A 17,615-nucleotide genomic window follows, 5' to 3' on the forward strand; every position below is an offset into this window, starting at 1 on the left:
AAAATATTACTAAATCTGTCATTTATTCATTTTAATATTCATCAATTATCATGTCTCACCTCTGTTCCTCACTGTCCAATTTTCAGGATCCCATCATACGTTCATTGTTCAGGAGGTTCACTAGACCAAGCAGCCTTTTGGGTTCCTCTAAGTAAGTACTGTATAGAATAATGGAACTGGGAGGATGGTGTAGGTTTAAATTTATTAGACAAGTACATATACACCAACAAGACAGTGTACAAGCGGTGTCACAAGAAAGTTTGTTTTCATTCATTGTCTTTCCATCAATACCTGATGGGCCGGACTAGGCTCAAAATGCCCGGGCCGATTTTTTGTCCCAGTCCAGCCCTGTCTATGGGGAATGACTTTGGAGCAAGCCTCAAGTGGTCATTTGAGGAACTGCAGTTTTTGGCACTTTGGGGACATAGCAGAATGGTGCGTGTGTACGGCCACTCTGATAATTTTACCTTTTTGTGCCTTGATCAGTTGAACAAATGGATCTACCTGAGAAGTTTTAAAAGGGGAATGTCACTTTGGGTTAAACTAGCATCTCATGGATAGAAATCCCAATCAGTCTGTTTTTTTTTTTAGGGGCCACATGCCAAAAGTTCTGGAATCACTGGCTTCATCCTCAACAATTTATGATATTTCGTAAGCTCATGTGTTTTTTTATGTAAAATCTTTGTTTGAAAAGCTGTTGAATAAATGAAGTGGCATATGAACTAGTGTTGCCCTCTGAATCGTGGTCCAGTAGAAGTATAAAGTAGCATTAAATGGAAATACTTGAGCACAAGTGCCTCAAAATTGTGCAAAGAGCCGCACTTATGAAATGTATTTAGTTTCTTTCCACCACTGTGGGTCACTGAAGTGCCCACGAGCAAGGCCCTGAGTCCCCATCTTCAGAGAATGGCGCTGTTCTAACATTGCCTGCGGAGGGAACAGACTGCTCAACACTAAAGCAGCTCACTTGAACTTTAGGTCAGGACTGTTTTCTGCAAAAACAGGACGAATAATGACACAATAAAGTGAACAAGTCTTTTTTTTTATTCCAAAATGTTTAGGGTAAAATAAACTGTAAAACATACAACATAAGCATCCAAGCAGAGGGAAATGAACAGAGTGCAAACCGAAAAAACAATATCCACACAAACTTCAGCTGGTTCTCACACACAGCTCCCACTCAGGGCAAAGCAGGAGTCAACCTGTCCTTCTGCTCAGAGGACAATGAACTGCGGTCTGTGACTCAAAGGTGAAGGTGGCAGTAGTCAAAATAATACCGCTCTCTGTTTCATGAGCATTCAAATATCTTTCTCAATCAGCTGTCTTGGTAGTCAAATGTTTGCAAACAGAACACAAAGATTCTCCCCTGCTGTGCTGTTTGAGCCTTACGTCAGATCCAACAACATAAACGCTTGTAAAACTAAAAAGGAACTGCTGTGGGATAATGCTCAAACAAGTTGTCTAAAGGCCCAAATGGGATCAAATGTTGGAGTAAAACATGTAGAGTACAATAAGGCACTTGCTAGACAAATCCAACTTAACAGAATCTAAACACAGAGATCAAATTAACAGAACTTTTATTTTACAATCAGCAAAACAGTGTGGTCACCCTGCACTTAAACTATGATGTGTGTGTAAATGGGCTGTACATAAATTATCATACACTTTCAACACACTCTGAAGATGAACAGACAGGTGCAGGCTTTTCAATGTTTGGTAAAAGAAGATACTGTAAGAGCAGGAATGATTTCTGAATCCAAAACCTAAATGACAAGGAGGGTGAACATCTGCAGTCCAACTAAGTGCTGCCTCCTAGAGCCTATGATCAGTAACTGCACGTTAAATTCACAAACATTATTTGGAATAGCCTGATAAAATAACATCATCAGTAACAATTATGTTTAGGAAGTGTTTTTATTATGTGTTATAACTAGTTTGACAACTCTTAAAGCAAGTATACAAGTCTTACAAATGCTAAATGTTTATATAAAAAAGGGACAGACGTACAGAAGGAAACACAGGGAGAGGTCTGATTAATTTACAGGACAGAGCTGTACACATGGACGGCTGCCAAACTCGATGTTGGGCTCCAAACATTTCAGATTTTAAAGGGGAATTCTTTTCAGCCTGGAGGACCCCTGCAAATATTTGTCACATCTCAAAAATGTTACTTCTCATCCTTTAATCTTATTTGTATCCTTCAGAGACCCTCATTAGAATGATTTGTAAAAACAAGGCCAGAAGGAAAAAAGTAAGAAATATGCTTTTCATCCTGAATACCAACGCAGGAACAAATTCAATTAACTTCGTAAAACAATTCAGCATGTTGATCCTCTTCAAAGCGCTGAGACGGATTTGGCCTGGCGAGGTTGTCGTCTCCAACCTATTAAAAAATAACTGAAAGGAAAAATGCCACCAACACAAAATGGCTTTGAATGTAACATGCTTTTGGTTGCCGGGATTAGCTTGGATGTTTTTTAAAAAACCTGAACTGAGGACAGCGTAATCCTGCAGCAACTGAATTCCAAGTTGGCTCTAGCGAGGATGCTGGTCTGTATTGGGGGAAAAAAATGTGCCCAAGCCTGCTGTTCGCTTCTAAGGCCAAGATACAAGGCGACATTTTGAGGCAAAACATGTCTTCTTTTAGCATACTTTCGTTCCTTCTGTTGCTCAGAAGTAGCCCCTCCATCACAGCTTGTTCAGTATCCCAAAACTTAACATGTCTGACTGACGGGTCAGAGGAACACAGTAGAACAGAAAAAAACTGAAAAACACAGCGATGTTTGGTCTTGTGGACCACTCGGCTGAACATTCTTTGAGTCTTATGCACATTTGGATGAAGTGGCATCAAAGGAGTGTCAGGTATGATGTGTCTGGGAGACGGGGACGACATGAAATTTCAGGCTCTCTTGCTGTTGTTTCTGAGAGTCTTCTGTTTCTCGATGGGGATGAAAGGATCAGAGACACAACCAGAATGCCTCTTGCGGGGAAAAAGCAGCAGTAACGAAGGTCTGAAGGAATCTACAGTGAACTGAAGAGTAGTCCAGACCATTATTGTCTTGCATTGAAGGTATTTCCAGGAGAAAACAAACAAAACAAGCTTCTACTTCCTAACTTGACACTTAACTGGTGCAGGCAGAGCAGGGGGGAGGAATAGGAACAAATGGAATGGGGGAAAGAGCTGAATTCAGGGACAGATGGGTGGGAGGGAACCTTCTTGAACCAAACAAGGGGTTTCAAACTCAGTCATTTAGGAGCCCTTGTCCTCCCTCACCAACCAACAACATGTCCAAGCCTCAGCTCCAAAACAGAGTAGGGTGAAGTTGTCCTTGTTGCTCTTTTCTCTGAAACATTCGTGGACTCATAACAAAAATGGACTCATGATCTGCAACTCTGAGGAAACGACTCTCCTGCACCATTTTTTAAATGTAGGACTAGTGGCTGACGAGACCCTGCAGCATCATCATTAGGCGCCGTGCCCTCTTGCTGAGTGGGCTGTGGGGGTCCTGCTGCAAGAAGGTAAAGAGCTTCGGCCTAACCTGGGCCAGCACGGAGGACATGTGGTCTCTTGTCAGCGGGTCCCCGTGGTCCAGGTTCATCACTGCATCCTCCAGGTAGCTGAGCAGGGACACAGAGGAACAGACACATCAGATAATGAAGACAAAAAAGACACATTTCCAGTCAGGCACATAGGGTTTTCCCTGGGGTTTTTTCAAGACCAAGGTGGCAAAGGCCTGTGGCAGGGGGGAATCTTGCCAGCTGTACTTTTAGATAAGGTCCCCCCCTATATTAAATATGAAAGGAGGCAGACATGTCCTGTGATTTTCAGCCTTCTATGATTATATTTATCCTTTACAGCAGGCACATCCTGACAGCTGAGAATATTACTGTCAGGTATTGTCCCCCCTCTATTAAATATGAAAGGAGGCTGAAAATCACAGGACATGTCTGTTCTGATGATACAAGTCAGTGGTCCTGAAATGTGTGTTTTTCTTCTGCAATACACATTCTACATCTCGGAGGCGACGTCTTTCCACATACGGGCTTCCTTCACCTTTCAAACGGGGGAGAGCTCCGTGGGAAACAGTAGGAGAGGCACAGCCCGAGGGGGAACACGGATCTGACCCAACACCGTAGGGAGAAGCAGGTCCATGGAGCTGTGCGCCGGACGAAAAAACAAGCCCGTCGCACCGAATGCGTGCCGCTACAGCGTCGCTTTGGGTTGTTATCTTTTCAAGATAATCTTTTATCACATGACAAATCAACATTGATTTCATTCAAGCATTGCAGGTGAGTATAAAGGTAAGCAGTATATGTGTAGTCCCATGTAGAGGTAGCCTTTATGTAGGAATATGGTTGTTAGAGTTAGGCTAATGTACACTTTGGTAAGTGCAAGTGACAACCTCGGACTCAGGTAAGTGCAAGTATAAAGTAATAAACAGTATTTGGTTCAGGTATAGGCTCAAAGATTCAAAGTTTGACTCATTTTGACAAAAGAATAACTCAATTTCGAAAAAAATTCATTCAAATTTAAGACTACTTAATAACTTTTAAGGCCTTCTTAACTTTACAAGTAAGAAAAAAAAAGGTTCAATTTGTAATAAAATTGTTGAAGTAGACTGTTAAAATTTCTCTCTCTTGCTGAAGCTACAAGGCCTGTGTGTTTTGTACAGACATATTTTCACACTAGCAAGGGGCCTTGCCCGTTCTTTTGCTTGCTGTCTGATAAAGAGACCGAGAGTTGCTGGATAAAACACATCAGGTAAATAACGTAACATTTGTGCGTGGAACATAGCTAAGTCACCTAGCTAGCTAGCTAGCTGGTATTGGTTACGTATATCATGTGAGATGAGAGATGTAGTTCACTGAATGGTTTTGCACAAAACTAGATAGTACTATGACAAACTGTGACTTTATTAACTTGAAAAATATATTTTAAATTAACAAGCATCATATTTGTTATTCATTGTTGGCACAATTCAAACTGGATAAAAAATATTTGTCTCTCCACTAACTACCACCAATATTTCTTCTGAAATAAGGTCCCAGAGGGACTTCACCTCTCGGTTATCTACTGCAGGTATAAGCAGGAAGGACAGGCAGAATTTAGCTCAAGAAAAAAACAGAATAATAAAAAATTAAGTCTGCACAAGAGGCCATGGTTAAGTTTGTCCTACGTGAATAAAATGACAAAATGAAAGATACTTTCATGACTACAACCTGAAACTTCATTCATTCAGCTTTGAAAGCACTACGAGGTTAACTTGCATAGAATTTGTGTTTGTGGCCCTTTGAGCAGCTGCAGGGGACAGAAAGAATGTCCGCTTCTGTCTCAACTATCTTTCGCAGTTTGAATGTCAAGCGCCGTCCTTGATCTCCTTCCTGGCTGCCTGCCGACTGTGTAAGTGTGCACCTTGTGTTTTTCGCTCAAATACCACAGCAGAAATTGAGTTATGCCACTGTCACCTGTGTCCTGTCCTCCCACTCAGACCACACTACATTTAACTGCTCTATTAATTGTTTCAGTCAGACATCTGGTGGTCAGACTGTCCAGCGGTGCTCTATTTCTGTCCTGCTTCTCCGCCCTGTGTCTTTACAGTTTAAATGACCATTCATCTCCTCGTCCGGAGCATTACCTGATCCCAGTCTAGCATTAGAGCTGTTCCCACATCGCCAGCTGGCCTCTAGCCAGAGTTCCCCTCAACACACACACATTACAAGCCTATCAAATCCCCATAACACTGCCAACACACTCTTTATGACATTTAATGTCACTGCACAGAACACCACAGATACTGACTAGTTAGTTTATGTCTTACAGGAAATAATCAGCTAACTAAATTGTGTCCAACCCTTTCCAACACTTAAAAAAAGACATACATTATATTCCTTTTCATGCTCCCTTAGTTCACATCATTCTTGCATCCGTTCCAACACTAATGTGTTCTTCAAAACCAGCTAACGATCCTGCTAATGATCCTCTCTGGTCCTAACAATCCTAACGTTGCTTTTGTTTCTCTTTGCAAATCTTTCATGGATTCCTCAAAGATACTAACAATCAGGAGTAAAGAAAACGAAAGCTCTTTTATCTTGTGCAAAGCCTTCTAAAATATACCTTATAATTGTTGTAGTTTTTGTCTTATCCCAATATTAATTGACTTCCATTAGGGTTTTCCTGTGTGGCTCAAATACAATTTGCCATTAAAGTAGGCACGAGTGAGAAGATGTGAAGAAGTTTTGTGATTTATCCTGTTTTGATTCTATCTACTGAACTCCCTCACACCACAACCCATCCAACCACAACCGTGGTGTCCTAACAATGCCTCAGACTGAACCACATCCTGCTGCACTCATCTCTCTCTCCCCCTCTCTCTCTCCAGATGGCACAGAGGGGCACCAGAGGGCCGTATTAGCAGCAGTAGGCAGCTGCAACATAAACGCAGAACCAGACAGGTGATCCAGACACAGAGCGGTGCTGTAAAGGGACTCCGATAGAGAAAGAGGTTTACTGGGGGAGACACGAACCAAAGGAGAGGGGATGCAAGGGTTTCTAAGAGATTAGGACATGGAGTGAGAGAGGTAGGGGCTCTCTGAGGAGACATGTCCACATGCATCTTGAGAATTACAGAACACAACACACTCTTCTGTAAAACAACAGGAAAAAACAAACAGGAGTGCAAGAGTGAACAACAGGATAAGACATACAAGGACACAGAAAGAACATAACGATAGACAGCATCTAAAACTTGTGAAGCTATTCACAGAATCATCTGTGCTCCCTGGACAGCCATGGAGCAGGGCTACAGACGGAGCAGGGTGATGGGGTCAGCAGTTTAGCACCATGTAACACTCAGGAGACGAGGAATAATGGGCATACAATGGAGATGAGATGGGGAGCAAAAGTTTAGGCAAAGACTGGCTTTGTTACAGATCGACATTAGCCCGGGATCCAGCTTGTGTGCAGGAGGAGGCGTGTGATGCAATTCCAAACTTGTTCTCTTGCTTTGGGAGAAAATGAACTTAAAATGAAGACATTTTGGGAAGAAGTAAGCTTATACAGCTCACAGGTTTTTGATTAAAGCCAAGTTATGCCTGCTGCATTGCCAGACAGGTCTTACATCAAACTACAGCGGTGTGAGACGACATACTGAAAGTAATATGAAAAGTATACAGGTAAAAGTTAGCAGTACTTTCATTATTTTCAATTGGAAACGGTGCATGTATTTCATCTGTAGGCCTGTCATGATAACTACTTTTGAAGGACAATAACTATGATAAACAATATAATTGTCAATTTAAGACCATTTTGTTCCACTAATGTAATGATAATATAATAGCATAATGATGCATGTAAACCCATTCAAAGAGCGACAAACTTTAATTCCTAAGAATATTCGGGGAATAGATAAATAACCTAAAACCACATAATCAAAGCAATAAATAAAATAAACTCCCAGGCTCTGTTCACAAAAACTGCACTTAAATAACTTTTAAACATTTGGCACAGAGGCATAGAATCATTCCTTAGCAGGTTATATACCAGTAGCCAAATGCTGCTTTTTATTGTGGCATTACGTCGACTTAAATGTTGGTGACATTCTTATGTAGATAAACACACATGTAAACACAACAAAAATGTTGTACGATAGATAGATATGACCTTGATCATTCTTGCTGACCTTAATAAGTCGATGACGTAATTTTCCTGACAGGCCTGTTCATGTGTCAATATTTACAAATCCTGCATTCTTTTATGTGCAAAAAATATTTTTTTTCCTCATTAAAGATGCAGCATTATCAATAATTCTGTAATTACTCCAAGCTGTAAAGTGAGACTGGAATGGATCTGATGTGCTGTGTCAATAAAGAGACAAGGCTAATACTGTACCCAGACTTCCTTCATCATCCCTCAGCTCTCACTACGTGTATACACATGAAAACACGTTTGTTTGTTGTTATGTTTTTAAATGCTGTATTGCAGCCGCACAAAGATTTCTTATAGTTGAGGTCGGCTGGTTTAATGCCGAGCGACTGTTTCACTCAATATCGCTGTCATTATTTTGATGTCCTAGTACAAGCATAGGGAAGCCTTCAGCTTACTAACATTCATTATTATGAAGTATCTCAAGCCATTAGCCTCTTTCACATTGCCTGATCAAGGCAGGAATGTTGCGTCGTTATTCCTCCTTGCCGTTCTGTATAAAAGGTACAATTGCAGAATGGAGGGACAGAGCTGCCTCGCCTTCATAACCGGCAGCGGAGGTATTAACAGCACCGAATCGACATCTGTGTACAAGGGACAGCCGGCAGGACTTGACAGGTGTGACATTTCTAAGGCATGTTATGAATACAACCCATTGGCAGGAGATTGCACATAGCAGCAGTTAGCAACTAACTCAAAGAAGAACAGCAGCAATGAGGTGTGGGAGCTCCTTACCCTTTTGAGTCGAGGACAAGATCAACAGCTGTATAACAGGGACGGTAAATGACTGTTGTTGCCATGTCATGCCATTGTTATTATTTAGAAAACACTGACAGACACATATGTTTTATGTCACGATAGAGTCTGAGGTTGTTGTCATAAATGTCACGCCCGTCACACCTCTTTTGCTTCAGGAATGCTGACATGCAATCTACAATTACACACTGGGGCAGCATGATGCCAGTGTTGTTTGGGTTTGTAAAATGAAAGGTCTTTATTGCAGCTCTACCGCGGCATCTCCGTGTTTAAAAAAAGACAGGCTTTTGTTATTGTCATAAAAGGTTGTATCTCAACTGCAAAAACCTCATACGTTGGAATCCACATTGTGTTTTCATTCATCTACAAATTACCCACCAAATGTTAACTCTGGCCCAAGAGGAAAACTGTGTAATCTTTAAGCAGGGATTAGTGTTACTGTGGATGCAAGTAAGTGTAAAAATCACACACTGTGCAAAAAACAGCATTAGTAAAACAGCCTCACCTGATTTTGAGCTCAGAGCGGGTTGAGAGGTTGGAGGAGAGCTGCTGGATGAGCGACAGCAGCACGGGCTGGCTGAGAGGGCAGGGGTGCTGACCAAACACCTGCTGAGAGTCGATGGTCTCACACACATACAAGACCAAGTTCAGATCTGTTGCTGACAGAGCCTGCAAGGGAAGTAAGAGAAAAGGCATTACATTCAAATTAAACGGTTGTCATAAATCTTTGCACGCTCAAACGCAAATTCAAATATCCTTTTCACTGCAATAAATCTATAGAAAAACATTCCTGTCCAGTCGCAGTGGGATTCCTGAAGAAAGGACTTGTCTACCAGCTTTAAAGCAGAAAGATTTTGACCAAAGCTGCGTCCTCTTTAGTGGTTGTATGTTACTTCTTTTTTTTTTTTTTAAGATATTTTTTGGGCAATTTTGCCTTTAATCGATAGGACAGTTAAGTGTGAAGGGGGGAGAGAGAGTGGGAGTGACATGCAGCAAAGGGCCACAGGCTGGAGTCGAACCCGGGCCGCTGTGGCAACAGACGTGTATATGGGGCGCCTGCTCTACCACTAAGCCACTGACGCCCCGTTGTATGTTACTTCTAAAAGTATCCAGAGCAATGTCTGTAAAGATAGTACAATTTTTGCTTTTATGTTGCTTGTTGACATCTTAATGTAATAAGGTAAGGTAAGGTTTCCACACCACCAACGATCCAACATCAATATATAGTGTCATTTTTGAGACATGCCTGAATTTTGAAATTCCCATGGCCAATCTGTGTCACCATTACTATCCAAGCGCACCTCCTTCCTAAACACTCTAACAGTGTTAGCAGCCTAGCACCAGGGAGACAATGGAATGCAGCCAAGAAAAAGACAATGCGGAGATTTACAAATACTGTCATATATCAATCACAGGCCCTTGAACTGACATGTGTCACATTGTGCCAGAGTTTGTGATATCAGCAAATATTTAATTGTTGTCAAAAGACTGATACATTACTGTATCTCGGTGAAATTTGTGATGTACACTCCTACTAAGCATGCAAGTAAGTCAGGGGTTTTGACTAAAGTATGAGCTCAGACAGACCATTCTGGTGGTTTCAAGTGTCAAACAAAAAGTCTATGGGTTAAGAACTGAGCTATATGCACATACACATGGAGGATGACAAAACAGCTGAAAAAAGGAAAAAGTGGGGATGGGAAGAGAGTTTTTGGCAGCTGCTTAGGGTAGATTCAGATACATAGCTATTTAGGAGAAAATGCACTACTGGTGTCTGCAAAAAGGAGACAGTAGAAGGTAGTTGCAGCATATTGGCATTCTGGGCCTCACTGTCCTGGTGGGAATTTTTTGTGTGAACATACACGTATATCTGTGCATGATGACAAGCTGTTTGCATTTATTCACAGTTGGGAAAAACAGTTCAACCTCAGAGGCTGCAATATGTCCACTGATACACCTGGTTATATCCGTGTGTATGTGTATGTGTGTGTGTGTGTGTGTGTGTTACCTGCTGGAAAGCCTGGTTGAGCTGGCCCTGCTGGAGGAGCTGCAGGATGTTGGCCTGCTGTGTCTGGTAGTCTAGGTGTGCTGTGGGGACGGGCGTGCCGGCTGCCGACCTCATTGCCTGCATGATGCTGGAGGTCACCACTGCCTGCTGCTCCTTCATTGCCAGGCTCACCTCCCCTTTGACAATTCGCTGCACGTGGCTAAGAATAGACTCCTGCAAACTGTGGAGGAAAAGGACAGAAAGGAAACGTGAGAGGAAGGGTAATCCTCCCCATTACATACATTTTCAAGCACTATCCTGCACTGCAGCAGGCTGGCTACGTCAACAAACTGGCATGCAATCACTTTTTGTGAGTGTAATCATGTCTCTATGTTGGCACAAGGTTTGATTGAATTGATGTACTTAACATACAAGCTATCTGAATCTCTGAGCAAAGAAAAAAAAACTGGCTCTGCACAATCCGGCGCTGTCACTTCCTTTTCAAGATTTTAAAGTTTAAGTTGGCCAACTACTTTCTCTCTGCTCCGCCCCCGACAAATCTATAAACTCTAGAGGCCATGAAATTAATTGCAGAGGGAACAAGAGACTCGATCGAATTTATGTTCTTACATTAGCCCCAGGATTAAGCCTTGCTTGTTTCTACTCTCCAGCCCATTATGCACCAGCTCAATAGGCAGTGAATAAGGCCAGGGCTGCTGGCACAGGCATCTGCTGATATGCATATCTGATATTCAAAATATCTGCCTGGAATGTCAATCAATGCTATCAGATCAGCCACCGCAGGTAATACCAGTTAACAGCAGGATTCCTATAAAACTTGATGGTTACATTTCACCGTGCTAAGTGGGCACCGTCAGAGTTCTATTTTAAATTTATTTTAGAATTAAAAATTGTTTTGATGAGCGCAGACATGCTGTGTCTAATTACAGCATGATCATATATGTAAATTAAGTTAAATGGCAGAGAAAAGAAAACAGGACAGAAAGTGTGAATGGTTCAGAGAAGATTCACTTCTATTAAATCTGACACAATAAAAAAAAAAAGGTTTCAGTTACAACTTTCTGACCACAAGTGGCAAACAGTGTGATCAGTGAGGGATAGTTGGATACATACTTTCCCACCATCATCTGGATCTGGTGCTGGACGTCTGCCCGGACGTTAGCTGTGATGTTATTGGCCAGCTGATCAGTGGAGCTTTGGAAGCTGTCGATCATCTGCTGGAGCTGGCCAATCATGGGGTCTCGTGACTCCTGCTCCCTCTGCTTTCTGTTCTTCATATGGGTCTCAAGCTGTTGGATGTCTGCAAAGATGAAAGTCAACAGAAAATCAGTTCTCCTCCTCCTCCTCCTCCTCCTCCTAACATAAGCAAACACATTATAAATTGGCTCAGTGTAATGTGAAAGGGCAGCAGTAATGCCAAAACCACAGAGACTGAGCAACCAGCGCAGAAGCTCTATAGACAAACCCAGCAGCTGATTTATGTGTTGCACTCTCAAGTGCTACTTCCATAACTGGGGTGACAGTGTTGAACTGAACACAATTACACTGACAGTGGAAGCAAGGATTGCTTTGGGTTTGATTTGGGTTGTTTATGGTTTCCCTCCAACAGATGAAGGTAATCTGTGTGATTGTGGATGTTATTCACATTCAACACACATCTAAAATGTATTATGGCACACTGCATGATGTATCCATATATATTACACTTGGGACATTATTGCAATTCCATGTATCAAACTTATAGGGAAACTTGGTGTTTTTCCAGCTTGGCCCCTATTTTCCCATGTTTTTATGTCTCAGTGATTAATAAAGACAATTCTTTAAATTGGTCCTGTATTCAGAGAAACCACTGCAGCCAGCAGCGACTGAACAGGCTGCAATGTAATCCCTACATAAAATGTGCAGCATTAATTATCATCCATTGAAAGTGCTTAATCTTGCCACTCCGATTGTTATTGTAATATTGATCTTTCGAAATCTCGCTAACTTTTACACATCGTCAAAATCAACTAAATATTCAGCCATGACATTGAAAATCTTTTAGATACCACAAAGCTACCCTTTCTGTACTCCAACAGGGTCCAGGTTGATAAAAATACCAAAGTTTCCTTTAACATCGTGTATGTCCCGATCAAGTTTTTTTCCCCCCAAATCCTGATCCGAGTCATTTAATTTTGAGTATCTGCCAATATATGAAGTCCTAATCTGAAACTTCATCAAGTACGTAAAGTAGTAGTAGTAGTAAAGTTATCAAAATCAATATAATATATAGCCTATGATTGACTATTTCATAGCTCAGCAATGCATTAAGAAAAAAATTGCCTGCATCTAGCTTTTCCATATTTTTTAATTTGTTATTATTATTTATAAAATATTGATATTTAAAATAACAAACTCTCTTTTAAATCTTTTTGGCCTTGTCGCTGTCTCGAGGTAATTCCTCTGTCCGTAGACTATTCCCTGTGTCTGTTGTTTTGGTGCAGCCTTGTCTGAGTTAGCCAACGTGAATGAGCTGTATTCCGTTGAGTGTTTACTTTTGTTGTCTGTACATGTTTTACGCAGATTAAGCTATGTTATTATATTACTCTTTTTTACTCATGAGGTTTTTGTTGCATTTGCAGTGTCGTGATGTGTGGTTGTCACAAGAGCTGTGTCTCGTCTGAGCAGCGTGATGAAACACCATGTGCTATAGATGACAGCAAATCACAAGAGACTCACACTGAGCTGAAATTAAAAGAGTGCTCATTACTTCAGTAAATAAAACAAATAAACAGTCTCATACCGCCTTTTGCTGTCGTTTATGGTGTGTGGTGTTTTTCCGCAGGCAGGGCTAAGCCCCTGCTCTTACACACACAAGACCCAAGCAGAGGAGAGGAGAGAGAGTTGCTGCTGCAGTCGCTGCGTTGTTATGCATGAAGGTTTCGCAAGTAAAAACACCAGCTGACGTAAAACGAAGGACAGGAATAAGCTCCATGTAGCTCAATATAGCCAATGCTGATTAGTTAAAAAATGCCTTGACTGGCCCCATTACCAATCTTTGAGAATGGATTGGGACATCCTTAAAAACCATGCACCAACAACAAAGAGAAAATGTGGGCATAAACGACAAAGCTGAAGGCTGGCACAGTAGCTGAATGGCAGTGCAGAGGCAACGCAGCATTCACAAAGTTACAGTCAATATTTACACACAAAAAGCTAAACCCTGAATTTGATCACGGATTAAATTTAAATTGGAACAAGCTCACAAGAGAACACATGCTCAGAGGGGTATTGTGGCCTCCCTATTTACTGCAGGGTAACTGCAGGGTAACTGTGTGTGTCTCCCCTCTGTACACATTATGACAGCCTTGGTACATTTAAAAAACACCAAGCTGCCAGCTTACAGAGGTGGGCATGAGCACAATCTCAGAATAAATAGGCTGCTTATCAACACATCAGTGCCCTGGCTCAGACTAAAAAGGCGTTGTTACAAAAGCTGTCCCTGAGCTTTTTGAAAGAGATGGTTATTTAATTAGACTTCCAGATAAACAGACCCTGATTTCAGGGCTAGATACAGGGAACAACTAACAGAAAGAAAGTGCCAATACAAGGTGTCTCAAAAAGGACAACGGTCAAAACATTCCAAAACTTTTAATGTCTAGACGTGTAGTGAGTGAATGGATAGCCTATTTTCACAGCATGCAAGTAAAACAGTGACATTGCAGGAGGTTATCGCCATCATATCTTGATATCTGTATTATATTTTATTATTTATTTGCAAACAAAACCACAGAACTTGATGTTAGCTGAAATGGACTTACATTCTTGTGTGCCTTGTTTGAAGCTGTCGTTGATTTGTTGGAACATGGATTGGCAGCCTCTTTCAAAAACAGGCAGCACGATGCTTTGGAAGGTGTCTTTATAGGCTGCTTGGATGGGCCCCTGCATCGCCTCAGCTGCTGCTCGACCAATTGCATCTGTTGTATTCTGTAACCAAAAAGAAGGTACATTGAGCAGGGCAGAAGGGAGCAGGTGATGTTACAAAGATTTCACATTGGACAGAATGCAGGGCCAGCTGCTTACCTTTGATTTGACCACCTTGCTGACATTGTCCTTCAGGGTGACCTCCACGGCGGTCAGTTTAGCAGCAATTGTATTGTTCAGCTGACCTGTCACTGGCTCCAGACTCTTTGAGATTGCTAGAGAGGTGAAAGAATAAGCAAGACACATTAGCAAGAACTCCCTGATAATTAGGAATGTGATCAAGCCTGGAGGAAAAAGACAGGAACATCTCATTCTTGAATTTGAGGGCAGGAGAGGCAAGGCAAGAAAACATCTCTCTACAGACTGCCTAATTTTAGTGTGGCAGTCCAACACACCTCAGCTGCCTTTAGTATATCTAATTCATCTTATGCCTCGGGTGATCTCAAGCATGAAAATAACACTGTAATTTATTGATGTACAGCCTAGTGTGCACTCTGTCCATTTTTCTGTGCTGCATTTTGCTGTGAAGATAAAAGAAAGCAAAAACAGCAAGTACACAAGATTCACTTAAAATCACAAGGGCCTGCTAGTCAGTCAGTGTTTGCTGGTAACTCAGATCAGGGATGTATTAATTCCATCTGTCAGACTGTTACCAGCAGCAATACTAACCTTATTAACTTAAGAGACCCGCAGGACTGCAAGATACTTCGACTGACATTAGTTGTCATATGAAACTAGAAGACCTAAGGAGCCCATTGGTAGCAACCATGTCATGGTAGGTTGTTGGGAAGGGTGCTAAATAACACTCCAAAGTTAGGGGAACACTAACATTTTCACAGGGGTCCCTTGACCCCTTACCTTAAAGGATAACTTCGGTATTTTTCAACCTGGGCCCTATTTCCCCGTGTGTATGTGTGCGTATGATTCATTGGTACAACTCGTTTTAAAATTGGTCCAGTATTGAGGGAGCCGGATGCAGCCGCGAAACGAGCTAAAACGGTAGATATGGGGGCAAATATGTCCCAAATAAGTTTGCACATTAAAAGTGCTTTTTTTCGCCACTGACCAGTTCAGATCGCCAGTGCTATCTCTTCGCCACTGACCAGTTCAGATCGCCAGTGCTATCTCTGTAAATAGCATACCAAGCGTTTCCCTTACCCTTCACTTCCTCTGGGCTGTGTGTGACGTCATCTCGCGAGAGCTTTGCTTGTTGCCGGAAGAAAACAGAGGAGCCATGCTGAGCACCGCTCAGAGTGCCGCTGTTGTCCCGGAGTACAGTTGAGAGTTTTACTGCATCAGTATTATGGCTGCATATTTACCCGATTTCGAGAATGAGGATGAGCCCTTTTATTACGATGGCGGTCCCTACTTATTTGAGCCCGAGTATATGGACGAGGAGCTCCAAGAAATTGAAGAGCAGACGAGGATAGAAAGAGAGGGCCAATGAGCAGACGAGGGTGAAGCAGCGGCTGCACGAACGCGAATCTCTGAGGACTGGTGGTGCTCCTGTGGTTGCTGTGACTCCATGCCCACAGAGGAAGAATGTCTGTGTTGCAACGAGTGGGACCTGTTGCCCAATATTCATGGTCTTGATGTGTCCTGGGATGATTCAGAAACTACCAAACGCTGTGTAACTACGTTAGAGGATTTCCCCCCTCTGATCAACAGGGCAGTGCTGGATACCTTTTTTCATGTGCCCAAAATAAATTGGAGGAAGCTGCCAAAACCACAGGGGCCAAATGGTCAACTATCCATCAAGAATGTATAACTAATATGTTTTTATTCATGTAATACTGATACCTAGAACTGTCTCCGAGACGCACATTTACTGCAAGCAAAGCTCTCGCGAGATGACGTCACAGACAGCCCAGAGGAAGTGAAGGGCACTTTTAATGCGCAAACTTATACGGGACGCATTTGCCCCCATATCTACCTCGCAGCTGCCGGCTGCATCCGCCTCCCTCAATACTGAACCAATTTTAAAACGAGTTGTACCTATGAATCATACGCACACATACACATGGGGAAATAGGGCCCAGGTTGAAAAATACCAAAGTTATCCTTTAAGAATTCTGAATAAAAATGGCTTCTGTGGGTACGCACAAGTTTCCCTTTTACAGACTTGCCAGCTTTATGTTAGCCCCATACAGCATGGGGCAAAAACCATGCAATTTATTTGCATGCAGTACAAATGTGATATTTTGCCTATTGTATTTGAATATTTCTGCATACTTTGGTCCCTAAACAGTCCTGGAATTGCATAAATTGGGTATGACTGACTCTTGTGGATTCCATGAGCCCAATTTTATTCATGTGTAACGATGTTAGTCTCCATCACAGTCATTTCATTGTTGTGAGACCATTTTGAAACTTGACATCACTGTATAAAATGACCTGTTGTGGCCTTTATGATAATCACAGCCTCCTGAAACTTTGCAATCACAAACTAGAGATCTTGGGCATTCACAAAATGGATGGTTTTCATAGATATAATGATAATAAGGGGGTTTCTCAGCAGTTTCTAGAACATTGCTTTTCTTACAGATAAGATAAATGACACATCACAACATGCATTTTTCTATGGTCTTCTTCTAGGGCTCATTGTCTTAATGTGGTATTTCAGAGGTATTTTTGGGACCAATCCACATCAAATACACTTTATTTGTTAATGTCCTTATAAAATTCAGTGTTTCAGCTATCTGTTCCTTCAGACACAGAGGGCCAAGATCAATGGTGATAACTTACAAGCTATTCTATTCATAAAACTTCAAACATCTGCTTTGCTGCAAAATGCCTCAAACAGCTAAAACTGTGAAAGTAAATTTTGGCTATAAATTGAGTACAGAGAGCTGTCTGAACTGCAAGATAAAGTGGACCAAGCAATGTGCTTTGCTTAGACTTGAAGTAATCAAACTAAAGAAAGTGAGGTGAAGAAATACAAAACAATACAAGGCATTTTCAAGTGTCACTTAGAAATGGCACACATTTTAAAAGTACCTTAGACACAGCTACAACAGATAAAGAGAGAAGATTTGTGCATTTCTGTCTCCTGAACCAAGCATTAATTTGCAAGTGGGTGGTGGAAAGACTAGAGAAAATAAGCCAAGGACAGGAGACACCAGTGTGCTACATATGCAGACTGTTTAGATTTATACTTAAAGTCATCCTTGTCTGCAACTGGCAAAA

The 17,615-nt window shown here is 41.7% G+C and overlaps 1 protein-coding gene across 1 annotated transcript in view; it reads right to left on the minus strand.

Moving 5' to 3' along the window:
- Nucleotides 1-1,031: 1,031 nt before the first annotated feature.
- Nucleotides 1,032-17,615, minus strand: part of edc4 (enhancer of mRNA decapping 4) — a 33,613-nt gene continuing 17,029 nt past the window's right edge. The window contains exons 25-30 of the mRNA XM_050073065.1: nucleotides 14,529-14,644; nucleotides 14,267-14,432; nucleotides 11,580-11,766; nucleotides 10,467-10,686; nucleotides 8,964-9,127; nucleotides 1,032-3,618 (exon numbers count right to left, since the gene is read on the minus strand). Of these exons, the coding sequence (XP_049929022.1) occupies nucleotides 3,435-3,618; nucleotides 8,964-9,127; nucleotides 10,467-10,686; nucleotides 11,580-11,766; nucleotides 14,267-14,432; nucleotides 14,529-14,644 (1,037 nt within the window). The 3' untranslated portion in view covers nucleotides 1,032-3,434. The remainder of the gene's footprint in view (nucleotides 3,619-8,963; nucleotides 9,128-10,466; nucleotides 10,687-11,579; nucleotides 11,767-14,266; nucleotides 14,433-14,528; nucleotides 14,645-17,615) is intronic.

This window comes from Epinephelus moara, chromosome 20 (assembly GCF_006386435.1).
Source record: "Epinephelus moara isolate mb chromosome 20, YSFRI_EMoa_1.0, whole genome shotgun sequence".
Taxonomy (NCBI): Eukaryota; Metazoa; Chordata; class Actinopteri; order Perciformes; family Serranidae; genus Epinephelus; species Epinephelus moara.